Below are 15,108 nucleotides of genomic sequence, written 5' to 3' on the forward strand. Positions count from 1 at the left end.
TACTGGTTTGTCTGATGTTGCGCAAACCTAAACGATCATATTAATTGCTATGAACATTTTTTCAAACGAAAAATACCGTTAACGTCGTATTGTCTAACAAGTCATTATCAATTTATATAATTACATATTACTTACTATTATCGTATGTTTAAGATTCAATGACTATTTCCTTTATTTAATAATTTTTCCATTTTCTAGCATAGATTATATTCCTTTACTATTGGATATAATTTAATGTAAATTGAACAATTATTATTTTTAGTTAACACAATTTATGGCAAAAACAACAACGCAATTTTCCTCACATTCAAATGAATATACACAATATGTATAATAACATTATTTCATTAGACTAGTCACGAGAATTATTCGTATAGTATTTTACTGTCGTTCAATAAGTTGACATAACGATAAAATATTGAACCGAGAACCGGTTCGAAAACCAGCATACCAACTATACTTTATTGCTTACTCATCAATAGTTGCAACACTTTGTAACTATATTTATTTGTAATTTAAAATGTTACTATTAGCTTGTAAAACTTGAACTTAAATGTTTTCAAATAAATTATATTTTACTTTTTTTATTGTTTCAGATGAAAACGACTTTTATTACACACCGGAAAGAAGTTTTGCTCAAGTACAACCGTCTATATTTCCAAACAGTCGACCGGCAACATCGTTCTTTGAGCATGGTGATAATTATAGAGTAGCGTCCGCACCACAACAGCCCCTATATAATGAAGGGCGTGTAAGATTTCCGGTCCCAAACTATGATCAGAATCCTTCGCCTTTTCAATTACCGACAGGCAGAAGTCAGTCTGGTACACAGTATTACATCAACCAACCTGAATTTACGACATCGCAACGGCAAAGGTTTAGGCCCTCCCTACCTTATAATTTTCAACTTGTGCATCCTGCTTCTACAAAGAGACCAGATGTGTCACAAATACATTCCGTCGCTTACCAAAATGACCCATCAAAACCTGAAACATTTTTAGGACAAATTACATTAAATAATCCTGACATAGATTATCTTCAAAATAACAGATATAAAAATTTACCTTTTGATGGAAACAGTCTTAAAAGCAATGGGCAAAGCGGTCATATTGTACACGACGACGAAATCGATAACGATGATCAAGACATATTTGATCGTCACAAAGTTACAACATACAATCCAACTAAACTTGCAGGTAGACAAAAAATCAATATCAAGCCAAACAATTCCAGATTTTCTCACTTTGATTCTCCTTCTTTAGACCTAAAAAAGGTTTCTCCGATTGTACCGGGAAATAAATACAATATAAATAGTAATTTTAAGACTATAAAAAATACTCCTATTACTTACCATAGTTCTTCTACAGAATACAAAACACTTTTAGATTTGGAACCTCTTCTTGAAGATGATATTAGTGATATGAGTTCATTTAGAGAATTGATGAAAAACAATCAAGCATCTTACGATGTGCAAGTTATAAAATCGAACAACACTGTTGAAACAGATGACAGCAAGCCGGATGCAAGTTCAATGAACCAAGATAATATACCAAATGATTCTGCCCCAATGTTGATGTCTCTCGAATCTTCGACAAAAACATCTACAACTATTACTACCCCAACTACTACAACATTTAAAACCAATGATTCTGATAACACTCATGAAGATCTCAATGAAGATGTTGATGAAGAAGGGGAGTATGTTGAATACTATGATGATGAAGATGATACTGAGGTAAAACATACAACAACCTCAAAAACTATTAAGACATCTGTTGAACCGGTTACAGATATCTATGATGAATACGATGCCACTGAAGAACCAGAGAAAGTGTCTGAAGAAATTAAAATAAATACTACTAAGTCTTTTGATGTATTAGTAATGAAACCGAATAATACAATGGTAAAAGATGATAATTTCAAACATTTTATTGATACGACGGTTATTGATCGTCCAGAACAAGGAAACGATAGTGATACTACAGCACCGAGTTTGAAATTTACATTTTCAAAAGAAGATGTTTCATCTATTGAAACACCATCCATTTTAGGTCAAGAAGTTGTCTCAGTTGTTACCACTAAAAGTGTTGTAAATGGCACTATTTCAATACCGGACGTTACATACCCACCTACACCGAAATCAGCTGTTACTTTTGCAATGAATAATGAAAATAATGATTCTTTCCCAATCACAACAGAAAATTGGATCGTGGTTGCCTCTGTCCAAACAAGTCGAAGTGTTTCTGGCGCTCGCTTCCTTCCTTTTCCAACAGTTGAACAAGAAGAAAAGAAACAAGTATTAACAGAAGACGAAGAAGATGAATCTATAACTCAAAATCCAAAGCACGATTCTAGTAGTCTTATTAACAGTTCATCATCTACTGAAAATATAAACGATAAATTGGATAGCATACAATCAGAATTGTCTAGCGCAGTTTTATCTGGAAGCCTTAATAAAGAAAATAAAAATATAGAGTTAATAACAGAAACGACAACAGAACAAACTACTAAGCCAAGCAGCACCACTACTACTACTACGACTACTACAACGACCACTACCCCTGCGACAGTAAATGTATTTACTTTGAAAAGTACACAATTCTCTGTTGCCACAGAAAGATCTTCTCCAGACCCATTACCGGTACAAATAAAGAAATTTGCTCATAGATTGACCACTTCAACTACACCAAAACCGAAAAAGAAATTAGTAACAGTTATGGACGATCTCTCGGGCTTACTACCTCCAGGATACAAACCAAGACAATCTTTTAAAGATAAGCGTACTAGTACTACGACAACAACAACATCAATTACTACAACAATGAAGCCTACAACTAGCACAAGCACTTCGTTTCCTACAATAACTAATGATGCGAAAATTATAAATGGAACTCAAGGTCGTTCCTCTGGTATAAGTTCTAAAAACAAAGTTATCATATTAGATGATAAATCTCTACTTCCGAAAGAATATAAGCCTAAAGAAAGAACTCCAGATGATTTATTCAAAAAGTTCCAAAAAGATGATCTTAGTAAACTTTTACCACCAGGATTTAAACCAGAAGTTATCGAAACTAATAATAATGAAAACAAAGACAAACAAGATATTTTGAAAAATGTTGAAAAATTAGATATATCAGCAATCTTACAAAAAAGTTTTAAACTTAATACTTCAACTACAACAACAACTGAAAAATCTAAAATTATACCGAAGATCCCAATAAAAGCAGTACCAGTTGACATTTCTGCCTTATTACCACCAGGATACAATCTCAATAATAGTAAAACTGATGAAGCTCCAATTGTTAAATTGAAATTAGCTGACGTTACAAATTTACTGCCTCCTGGATTTAATTTGAATACTTCAGAAGATACTACATCGAGTACAACAACGGCATCTTCAGGTGGTTTTAAATTAGTATTTCCTTCGAGGCCTAACGGAAAAGCTAGCAGAAAAACTACAACTCAAAAATCAAGCTCAGGTCCAGCACAAGTAACTCCAAAGATTCAAAAGGGTTGGCCAACGCGGTGAGTAAATTAAATTATTTTCTTTTTTTATATTAAGCAATAAAATATTTAGTTATCAACTCGGCTCATTGACACTGAAAAAAAGAATAAACCACAGGCCAAATTTTGTAAAAATAAAACGTTACTCAACTTAAATAAATTGCAAAAATTATGTATTATAATTAATCGGAAAAAACTGAAAATCTGCTTGTATATAAAAGAAGCTGATACATTCCAAAATTATTTATGTCTTGCAGAGCTTCAACTGAATTTACTGGTTGGCCATCACCTTCAACAACTCCTTTCTCTATTGAACGACTGCTTGAAATGCAACGCAACGCGACTTCTACGACCCCAGAAATTGAAATAAGGACCGAATCAACGACACGGCGACTAATAACCTCGACTACAACGACAACAGCACCTCCTCAACCAACTACTCCTGGAATCTGTCGCCATGAATGCGATATAGCAGCTACGATAAAAATAGTTTCAGGTAACATTTTTTATTTAAAATAAATTCACAAGCCTAACCTTAAGCCTTTTATCACAAGAAGGATTATGTATTTTATATTTTTATTTGTTTCCAGGAGTCAAATGGGTCCCAGAATTTTTGGATCAACATACAAAAGAATGGCAAAAACTAGCTAAGGAGGTGAAAGAGGAGGTAAGAACTACATTGTCATGTTAAAAGATAAGCACTTAAAAAATATAATTTATTTGATAAAATATAAAAATTGCTTATTTTTATACAGCTTAATTCCGTCTATTCAAAATCGGATCTGCTAAGCAAATGGTACAAAGGCATTCGCATAGATGGATTCAGTCAAGGCTCCGTTCTCGTCGATTATTTTATTGAACTTAATAATGTGGAACAAAGAGTCGATACAACACAACTGAAGAAATTCTTCCATAAATCCCTTCACGAAGCAAAATCTGGTTCGGTGATGGAAGAAGAACTCATCGATACCTTCGACCCTGACGCAATGTTAGGAGACCAACCAGATGAGGAGAGAATGAGAAAAAGTAACGAACAGATGACCAAAACTATTGACAAATCTGCAGGGAAATTGGAAATGGGAAAATTTGTTATGGATCCAGCATACACTGAATTTATTGGTATAAACTACTATTTTCTATTAAACTATTATATTATTATTATTATAGATCACTTAATTAAAAAAATATACATTGCAGTTTTGCCAAAACGCGAAGAACCTACTGTTGCTGTTCCTGACGAAGAATCTCTTCTTCCACAGTGGGGCATTGCTGTAATTGTTATAGCTCTAGCATCGCTTCTTTTCGTCGTTATATTTGGTGTTACTGTGGTATGCACTCATTATTTATTATTTTTATCTATATATATTATCTATATATATCTAGCACCATAAACTTACATACGGATTCCTTTTACTTATTTAATACTTTTTACCTTATGATTACTACTACTGATATGTCATTTTCAGCTTGTTAATCGCCAAAAAAGTACTAAAACAAAACAGCCTATTCCACTTAGTGAAGACATGTTACGAGAACTCGACAAAAGTCACATGGGTGGATTTGATGACATGCATCAGTTGAAAGAACGAGATTTACCATACATACCGTCCGGAAAGGTACTGTATACTTTATGTAAATGCTATTTACAATATTTGTAATTTACCTACGTGATATTTCAAGTGTCTTCTTCATGCTGTATTTAATAAGTCTAGCTAGGATAGCCAGGCTTATTATCAATTCAGATATACTTGATCTTAATTTCATTTAATGATTATGTTATTGGACACGGATATTATTTGTGAAATAAATAAATATTATTGTTTATGATATAGATTTCTTTGAGAATTACTGTACTGTACTAATTGTGTTGTGTCAATTGTCTTTTCTGATATCATATGCTGACTGAAATTTAAACTTTCTCCTTAATAAGGGGACCTACCTTTACAAAGCACTAAGACATTTAATTTCTTTTATGTACTTTTTAATTAAAATAACTTTGTTCCAATCTAGCGTATGTCAACCGCCTTCATTGAGCAACTGGCATATACAAATCCTGGAGATTCGTGGCGATCAGAATGGACTCCACAGTTACAAAAGCATATGCAACATTATACACCTGATTCTGGGCGGGGATCGCAAATATATGGCACCACAGGCAATGGGTAGGTCTTAGAGAATTTTTAAAATATTTCTTTATTTATTACAGCGGGTAACAGGATAAATATAACGATCAGCAAAAAGCTTTGTTTGAGAAACAAGTGTGTCCAAATTTAAACACTATGTTTGCTATTAAAATTGAAATTATTAAAAATTTAATTTCATAATTAATTACGCTATTGTATTTTATTACAATTAGATATGGAGGATCGCAGCTTTACGGGCAGGCGGGCGCAGGATCACAAGTATACGGTTACACAGGGGAGTTCCCTCGTTCACACTACTCACGACGCCGCTCCGACTACGATAGCAACTTCTAGAACTTCCCTAACATTACAAATTAAACTTAACCCCTTGACAATATCATCTTTAAACTTCGTGTTTAGAAATAGAAAATAGTTTCAGAATTATTATTTAGATGTTCATAAACATCTTCTAGAGTTGGGTACGAAAATCGACTTTACCAATTTCCTACAAATATAAGCCCAGCTTAAATCATTAACAGGTTGTGAAATAGGTATGCTCTCATTATTTATATATAAATCATGAAATTCAATTTCATAACAGTTGCCCAACATTTTTCTAGATCTATTTTTAGCCGCTTATAGTCCGGCCTATATCATAAACTACATTTTGTGCCAAACGGGAATTAACTTTCAATATTATAGCTAACGTAATAGTAATAGAACTAACAAATTAATCTGAATGGCCTAAAATTGTAATGGCTATTTGATAATTATTAATTATTTGAAATTATATAAAACAGAAGATTTAAAAGTTGATCCGTAAAATTTAAGAGAATCTGCCAAAATAGTAACTTGACTGATCGTGAGATGTAAATAGATAGAATAAGGTCTCACCAATATTGTAAGTCGGAATAAGGTGAGTCTATACAGAACCCTGTAGATATCTTTGCATACCTATATTTGCTCAGAATCCGTAGTTTCATTGGCAATGTGACAACGTGTAATAGTGTGCTAACAAAAAATTGGTATGTAAATATTGTGAAAAAAATGCGTTATTCTTTGATATTATGTGACGTGAGTTCGATTATGTGTGTAATGTAGGCGACAGACCAGATGACTAGTAACCTAACTATATTTAGAGTGAAGTGATTAAGGCCCTGATCGACATGCGAGCTTTACCGCGGTTTTAATATCTCGCTGGTAAAGCTCGCTAGTGGATCATGGTAAAACGTTTATCGTGATGATGAGCCGAGCTTGCGACTCGTTGAAATAAAACTACCCTATAATATTTATCATGAACAAACTCTATAGGACAACGGTTGAACTCGGCCGTTTATCAGGACCGATGAGCCGCGAGTGAAACCGCCTTAATTAGTCGCAAGCGCTCATCGATCAGGGCCTTTAGTTATATATAGACGATCGAATTGAAATGTCAAACAATGTATGTTGTTGTTATTAGAGATTATATTTCGCATGCTACGCTTGAGATGGGCTCTTTTTGAGTATTAGCCAAAGGAAGTCGATAAGGTCGAGGTATAATTCAATTATAATTTGTTGATTTTGTTCGAATCTGTTCAAGATTACGTTGTTAAAAGGTGGCTTACTGCCATTATTGTGCCACCTTAAACGTAATTTTTATTTATATTACAAGCTTTAATTTAGTAATGAAAAAATCTCGACTGCATGCATAGAACTGACACCGTTAATTAAAATTAAGAAAAATGTAAGACGATTTAATTTTTTTTTTATTTTACCATGTATATTCCTTCTTAGTAATATTAATGATTCTAATATATGACAGTTTATATGTCATTAATACTAAAATATTTGACGCAGTCGACGAAAAAAGTTTTAATGCATGAATTACAATTCTATTTAAAATGAATTTAATACTCCGATAGAAAACGAATTTTTGTCTCTTAATTATATTAATAATTGTCAATTTATTGTAAATATGGTAAAAAAAATATAATAAATCTCGTATTGTTTTTAATATTTGTGCGTGTTGAGCATTTTCATGTTTGTATTTTAATGTTTTTCATGGACCTTGATGTTAATTGTAAATTCCTTGCGTGTCAAACATTTACCAACTAGATAATTAGAATTATTAACGTATATGCATGAAAGTTTTTGTATATAAACATTTTTGTACATTTAGATCTTTAATTTAATTATTATAATAATAGTTAGTTACAAATTAAACCTGTAAGATCCTGAATATAGTATATAATAATATTAATGTGTTTTAATTTTTAACCCAATACTTATATGCACAAAATTTTATTCATTTAAATGTTTATACACTACTATAGGATATAAAAATAGGTAATAAGGGTATTTAAAAATATGTATCTTATAAAATTAATATGATTTTCATAAATCTGGTCATATCATATTTTCATAAGTTTAAAATAATCATGTTACGAATCCTTAGCAAAATCTTTTTTTTATCTCTGCTCTAAGCGCACCGAGTTGCCACAATGTTAACATAGTTCAGCAAGTATTTGCGGTGGTAAACACCGTGGATGTAAAGCGCGAATTCTTTAAGCAACTAAATCTTGAAACATGAGTTTGTGAGCTTATTTTTTGTGACTTATAATAATAAGCAAGTACACATCAATCTTGATATTTCGTACTATTATATTATTATCTATAAAATATAATTTTGCCAGTTTTTAACCAAATTCGATTGTACATCAATATCGATATAAAGAAAACAGCCATACTCTTATGGCTGTTTTATTGTATTGTAAAAATACATCCGTAACCGTAACACCGTAACAGCCTGTGAATGTCCCACTGCTGGGCTAAAGGCCTCCTCTCCTCTTTTTTGAGGAGAAGGTTTGGAGCTTATTCCACCACGCTGCTCCAATGCGGGTTGGTAGAATTCACATGTGGCAGAATTTCAGTGAAATTAGACACATGCAGGTTTCCTCACGATGTTTTCCTTCACCGTAAAGCACTAGATGAATTATAATCACAAATTAAGCACATGAAAATTCAGTGGTGCTTGCCCGGGTTTGAACCCACAATCATCGGTTAAGATTCACGCGTTCTTACCACAGGGCCATCTCGGCTTTTTTAAAAATACATAATGGATGTCAAATTCGGGTTCGGATATTGATGAATATTTTGCAATGGGTTCAGTAAAGTTTGAAGGCTGTTTTATATTATTTTCAATTGTATTGCATGAGACATTCTTTAGTTTTTATTTGAACCATTTTCAGAAATTTGCCTGGAGGCAAATTAGTCTGAGTTATTATTTGGTAATTTTTTTTTTTACTCAAAACGCGGCAATAATGCAATAAACGTCTCAATGAAAATCAAATAATAAAATATAAGATTATTATTACTGACGACGCAGGTTGCACGTTTAAATTCAAATGTTAAATTCTCATATATAAAAATTGCAACGTTTTAATTTTAGCAACTATAATAAAATATATTATAAAGGTTTATCATAATACTCATTTAAAGTTTGAATAGACTTTATCAAAAAAAGTTACGTAAAAACGTAGTTAAAACATTTATTAACCTAAATATGAAAGTTATCAAATCAGAAATATTATTTGAAAACGATTTTCTAAAAGCTGATTGCACTCCCAATTAAAAATAATTGAATAACCCTGGTATAAAACTTTTAAGATATAATTTTTAATACTTGTAAATTTATTATTCCGCTTAACAATTTCTCCATTTTTATATGTCTCTCAGGAATTCGAACTCAATTACATTAGCCCGCGATTTATATTTATCCCTTCAATCTCAATCGAATTGGAGATATACTAAAATAAAATAAATCCGAACGATGTAAGAAATTGTAAGCATAAACATAAATATGTATAGCCTATTCCAATCGAAGAAGGAGTAAAGATAAACAAACCTTAGACTTACATGCATACTATTTGCTAATAGCTCTGCTATATTATGCACTACAAACAATTCTTGATTAATATAGCTTCATTTATAATACAAAACTACTCCACATAACTACTTATATCCACTGTAATTTTAATATCAAAGTTCCGTTCACCACTTCGCTGTCATTCAAAATGCTATTTTCATGATGAATTTCATAGTTCTCGACCAATGATATCGCGTTAATTCAATGTCAAAGACGTTTATTTGTCTTAACTCCGCTCGTGGTTGGAATAGGCTATAGATATTTCACAGAATGTTTCGCTTAGCATCAAACTACGCTTAAAAGTTATCTAGATGCAAAAGTCTATTAATAAAATAATCCAAAAAATTCTTCAATAATTCCTGAATTTTTTAAATCGAGGTTTTTTATAATTATGGAGGTCTTTATAGAACTTGAATGTAAAAATACATTTGGATAATCATGCCACCAAGTTATTATTATTTGTGTTAAAAAAAAAAAACAAATAATTTTATGAGTCCCTTTGATATTATAATTACTGGTTGTTATAATTAGTGATTGTTGATTACTCAATATTTCTGCAACGAATTTTGATTATTAGAAATAAGCAATGTAGTATGAGTTATGTAATGTAGACTACATTTTATATATGATGTTAAAAAATATTTGATCTGAATGTTGCAGCTTGAATATACCACGTTTATAATAATAATGTCCTCCAGACCGATTTCGGCCACGGCGGCCAATCTCAAGAGTGATTAGCCAACTGCGCAGGAAATATTATAGTGCACGAGTGTGTGCGCAAACACAGGTGCACTCTCTATTCCCGAACTCTCATAATCTGATGGGACGACAATCTGACACGACCTCCGGGTCCGGGTCTATATCAAGCCACTAGAGGCAGTCATACCACGTTTATAATAACGATAAATTACCACAAATTGATGTGCTTAATTAATGTAATATTAATTATAAAACAATGGTTTTCAGTAAAAGCTTAGCGGTTAAATTTGACATCATTACCAATAACACACTATATGGAGCTCACTTATTTTAATATTTTAGCGTTTAATGGCAATGCAGAAAGCCTTCCATGATCATGCCGGTCTGTCAAACGCACATTCTTTGTGTATACATATGGATTTTTTTATCTTCACTACTAAATACGTCTCTGTTTATATCCTTGAATATATTTTCAAATTTTACCACTTGTCACTCATCCATCTTTTTTGAATGGTCCGCTCTATCCGTTCCCTGCGATTTTTTTAGAAGAGCTTACCTGCACGATTGACTTTGATGTGGCCGAAAATATCCGCGGACGGGCCTTCGGATGGATATTCGCTAACAAGCACTAGTTCACCTCTTTCCATGGTGGAACTGTCCCACTTGTAGGTAGTTGTGTAGTCTCAGATGGATCAGTGTCATCGGTTTCTATCGGTAGATAACTCGATAGTTATAAAAGATTTTTACACTTGATGTTGAATTCACCATTCATTTCATTCATCATTCATCACCAGATTCCAACTGGTCTCCATAACAGCCTGTGAATGTCCCAATGCTGGGCTGAAGGCCTCCTCTATCTTTTTGAGAAGAAGGTTTGGAGCTTATTCCACCACGCTGCTCCAGTGCGAGTTGGTGGAATACACATGTGGCAGAATTTCAGTGAAATTAGACACATGCCTACGACACACAGGTTTCCTCACGATGTTTTCCTTCACCATAAAGCACAAGATGAATTATAATCACAAATTAAGCACATGAAAATTCAGTGGTCGGGCCTGCCGTTTTTGAATCCACGATCATCGGTTAAAATTCACGCGTTCTTACCACTGGGCCGTCTCGGCTTTTTTTGACAACTGGTCTGATCATCGGGTAATGTTTTTTTATAAGACAGGAAGGTGGACTCGCAAATGGGCCATGGGAATTAAGATATTATATCCTTTGTACCTGAAGTTACACTGACTCACTCACCATTCAATTCAGAACACTACGATACCAAATGTTGCAGTTTTTTCCTTGATTGCACAAAGCCCAAGTACGCTTTTCAACGAGACACCTTTCCTCCCAATTCTCTAATGCTTTACGGTTTAAGTATAACCAGTATATGTTAATATCATAATAGTAGGTCTCTACGAGTACGACAACATATTAGGAACTATATACATATATACCGTTACACTACTGAGTCTAGTTACTAGTGCCTACCTACCTACCTATATAAATATATTACATTTAATTTTCTATTATATGGTTGTGCCTTAATACGCTTGATAATTTCAATAAAACCAATTAATTTGGGACTGACGACAAAATTAGAGTGATTGTGTACTAACATGAATATAAAAATATTAAAATCAATTTAGAGATACTTCTTTACTTCTTTAATAAAATCCTTACTTTAATAAGGTCGCTCCGGGTCACACTTGGCACAAAGGTTGTCCATTGCCATACAGCGCGGAAATGCGGCCTGCATTATGGGCAGCTTTGCATCGGGTGGGAATCGGGAGGTATTTTAAATTTGACTAAAATAATAAAAATTAATAATGTAAATCTATCATATTGTAATACATAATATTAGATGCTATGAGAATGATGAATATGAGATTAGAATACGAATTATAATTTAGACATTATTATTTATACTCATATGCTAATCACAATTAAAACAACTAGTTTAATATCGTTACAATAGTGATCATAAGCTGTGTCTGGGCGATACAATAAATAAATGTGCGATAAAATCATATATCGATATCTTACACTGACGGATAACAATTACCCGCCAAAAAGAGTAATTAAAAACAAAAGAAGCCCGTGACAGTTACGATGCTACTAGTGCTATTGTCCGCAGATATTTGCTTTACAATAAACTGTTGCGCAAGTAACTAAAGTGCGTGTGTACGGTGTAACTTAAAATCCTCTGCTCGTCCTTTTTTTAAATTTCAGTGAGTACCTCCTTGTGTCTACACAAACGGTTCTCGCTTTTAATTTTTTTTAATATAAAATCTTGTTTTCATCGCATTATGAAATTTGATTAATGTTACTTTAAAATCGCCTCTAACCATATTTTCTAATTTAACTTGAAAATGCCGTAACATCAAGCAAATAATGATAGTTTACAGTCAAAGTAATCTTAAAAAACACAGAAATATTGTTTAAATAGTATAAAATGACGTCGCTATTGCGTCTTTCTGATTGTTTGCGAACTTCTAAATTAAAAAAGAAGAAGGAAAGAATTTATTAATGCTATTTTCTTTATTTAGTAATATTTTTGTTTATTCGGGAAGGTTTCAGTATATAATACATTCATAAGAAATTTGAGGTTTTGTCATCAAATTTTTAAACGAAGCTTTTATGGTTGTGTATGCTGACTAAATCTGAGACTGAGATTTAATTTGAAATCAATTATAGATAAATAATCAATTTAAAACTAAATCGGAGGTACCCATACAGATATTTTCGACGATATATTTCTTGAATTAAGTTTATAATCTAATATATGTTTATATCTCATAATCTAAATGACCACAAAGTGATCCTCAAATATTTTCCTTTTTTAAAAACTCGAATAGATCACTAGATAAGTAATAAAACCTTTTTGGTATACAATAAATGCTCGAGTATAAGTACTAAAACATCTAAGTAACGGGTCTTTGCTAAAGCGTTGGACAGTCACAGGTTTATAAAAACATATCACACAATCTGATCGCGTAGCAACATCATTGAGAGCGATGAAAATTCACGAGATATAAAAGTTAAGTTACTTGTGAGTGATCCTTTGACATTTTAAGCCGACGACTCTAGAGGCTGAGTTTTCGGAATTAATCGAAAATTATTATTCAAAGGTCATGATTTCAATTTACAGTGGTAATAGAGATTTATAGAACGCAGAATATTTTTTTATGGAAAAATACATAGATATATATTTATAAAAATATTTAAATATATAATAATAATAATGTCCTCCAGACCGATTTCGGCCACGGTGGCCAATCTCAAGAGAGATTAGCAAACTGCGCAGGAGATATTATAGTGCACAAGTGTGTGTGTGTGTCTCTATTCCCTTACACTCATAATCCGATGGGACGGCAATCTGACACGACCGGAAAGAGTCCAGGCGCAAGACCAACGGTTTTACGTGCTTTCCGAGCAGCCCGGAGTCTGGAAGTTGGAAGTGTGTAACACTTCCAACTTCCAGACTCCGGGCTGCTACTGAGAATTTTCTGACGGAAAAATCCAATAACTTTTTATTGGCCCGACCTGGGAATTGAACCCAGGACCTCCGGGTCTGCGGTCTTACATCAAGCCACTAGCGTTGGTCTAGTGTTAGACAGTCTATTTAATATATTTTTTTTATTTCAATATCGAAGACATAATTGCAGAACTTACCGTTCGTTACCTGGTAAGGTAACTGGTAAGGTAAGGTAAAAGAAACGGTAGTTTCTCTACACATATTTTTCAGTTGTTTGTGATAAAATAAAAATTAGTATTAATCTGCGTATCCACAAAATTTCACAGAGATCGTGACCCAGACCCTAGATCAGAGTGGACACGACATCAGCAATAAAGTAAACGACCGAGAAGATGTTGTCAATATGAAGTGTTTCTGACAAAACTCTATGAACAACACAGAGTTTTAAGGATGCCAACAAAAAAGTATACAGTATGTGTATTACTATATGAAACATATTTATATACCGAATACTACAGGCAGCAAAACGTCACCAATGCCAACTTCAATAATACCTAATGAGAAAATAAAAGATTTTCTTTTTATTTATGAAATATATTTTATCACACAGTAAATCTCCTCACGTGCGAGTCTGTAATTACCACTAAACGATCATTGTCGATGGCTCCGTTGATTGTTCAGGAGAGGCGACTCGTAATGGAATGATAATATTCGACCCGAGGCGTGATATGGGTTCCAACGATGCGTATACAGGAATTGCTTTTATAGTTTATTAAAGTGAATTCCAATAAAAATATTATCAATATAGTTATGCCTCTTGGCTCATGTTAGGATTCTGCGCAGTAGCTGAGGGCGTCCACACAAGCAACAGATTCGACACGCGCGACCATCTTTGCAGTAACGTATTGGTTACTAGTAGTGATAGATAGATACATGTTTAAACATGTGCATGTGAACATGACACTGCGCGAAAATATTCCATTTGAACGCTAGCATTACAAAGGCTTCGAGTTCGCTGCAGAATGTCTCTCTATGTTGACGTTGATGTGTTAAATTTATTAGTATTAACTCGACCTTCCTTGTTAAATGTAAACCATCTCGTCATTACATGAAAACATAATTATTTATTTATTTTGAAACTTAAAACAGTTATAAATATTGAGTTACTCGTTAAGATGTTTTCTAAGTATTATGTTATAGAAACCTATAATCGTGCAGGTAACTACCTAAGTCTCCAAGGTATAATAATGGATTTGCTTTTCATAAAATTAATTGCTTGGAGAGATTACCGCGTATTTCATAACTTACTGGAAACGTTTAATTAATTTCGGTAGCTATTTTTCGTAAGGGCTATGAATAATTGAACCGTGCGAGATTCGACTGTAATTAATTTAAAGGCAACGGGCGTT

General features: G+C 33.0%; 1 protein-coding gene across 1 annotated transcript in view; it reads left to right on the forward strand.

The window, feature by feature from the left end:
• LOC126779003 (mucin-5AC) overlaps nt 1–7,862 on the forward strand; it is a 63,062-nt gene extending 55,200 nt beyond the window's left edge. The window contains exons 3-10 of the mRNA XM_050502757.1: nt 597–3,525; nt 3,762–4,000; nt 4,095–4,171; nt 4,260–4,623; nt 4,702–4,832; nt 4,971–5,120; nt 5,515–5,666; nt 5,861–7,862. Coding sequence (XP_050358714.1) covers nt 597–3,525; nt 3,762–4,000; nt 4,095–4,171; nt 4,260–4,623; nt 4,702–4,832; nt 4,971–5,120; nt 5,515–5,666; nt 5,861–5,981 — 4,163 coding nt within the window. The 3' untranslated portion in view covers nt 5,982–7,862. The remainder of the gene's footprint in view (nt 1–596; nt 3,526–3,761; nt 4,001–4,094; nt 4,172–4,259; nt 4,624–4,701; nt 4,833–4,970; nt 5,121–5,514; nt 5,667–5,860) is intronic.
• The last annotated feature ends 7,246 nt before the right edge of the window (nt 7,863–15,108 follow it).

This window comes from Nymphalis io, chromosome 2, assembly GCF_905147045.1.
Source record: "Nymphalis io chromosome 2, ilAglIoxx1.1, whole genome shotgun sequence".
Classification (NCBI taxonomy): Eukaryota; Metazoa; Arthropoda; class Insecta; order Lepidoptera; family Nymphalidae; genus Nymphalis; species Nymphalis io.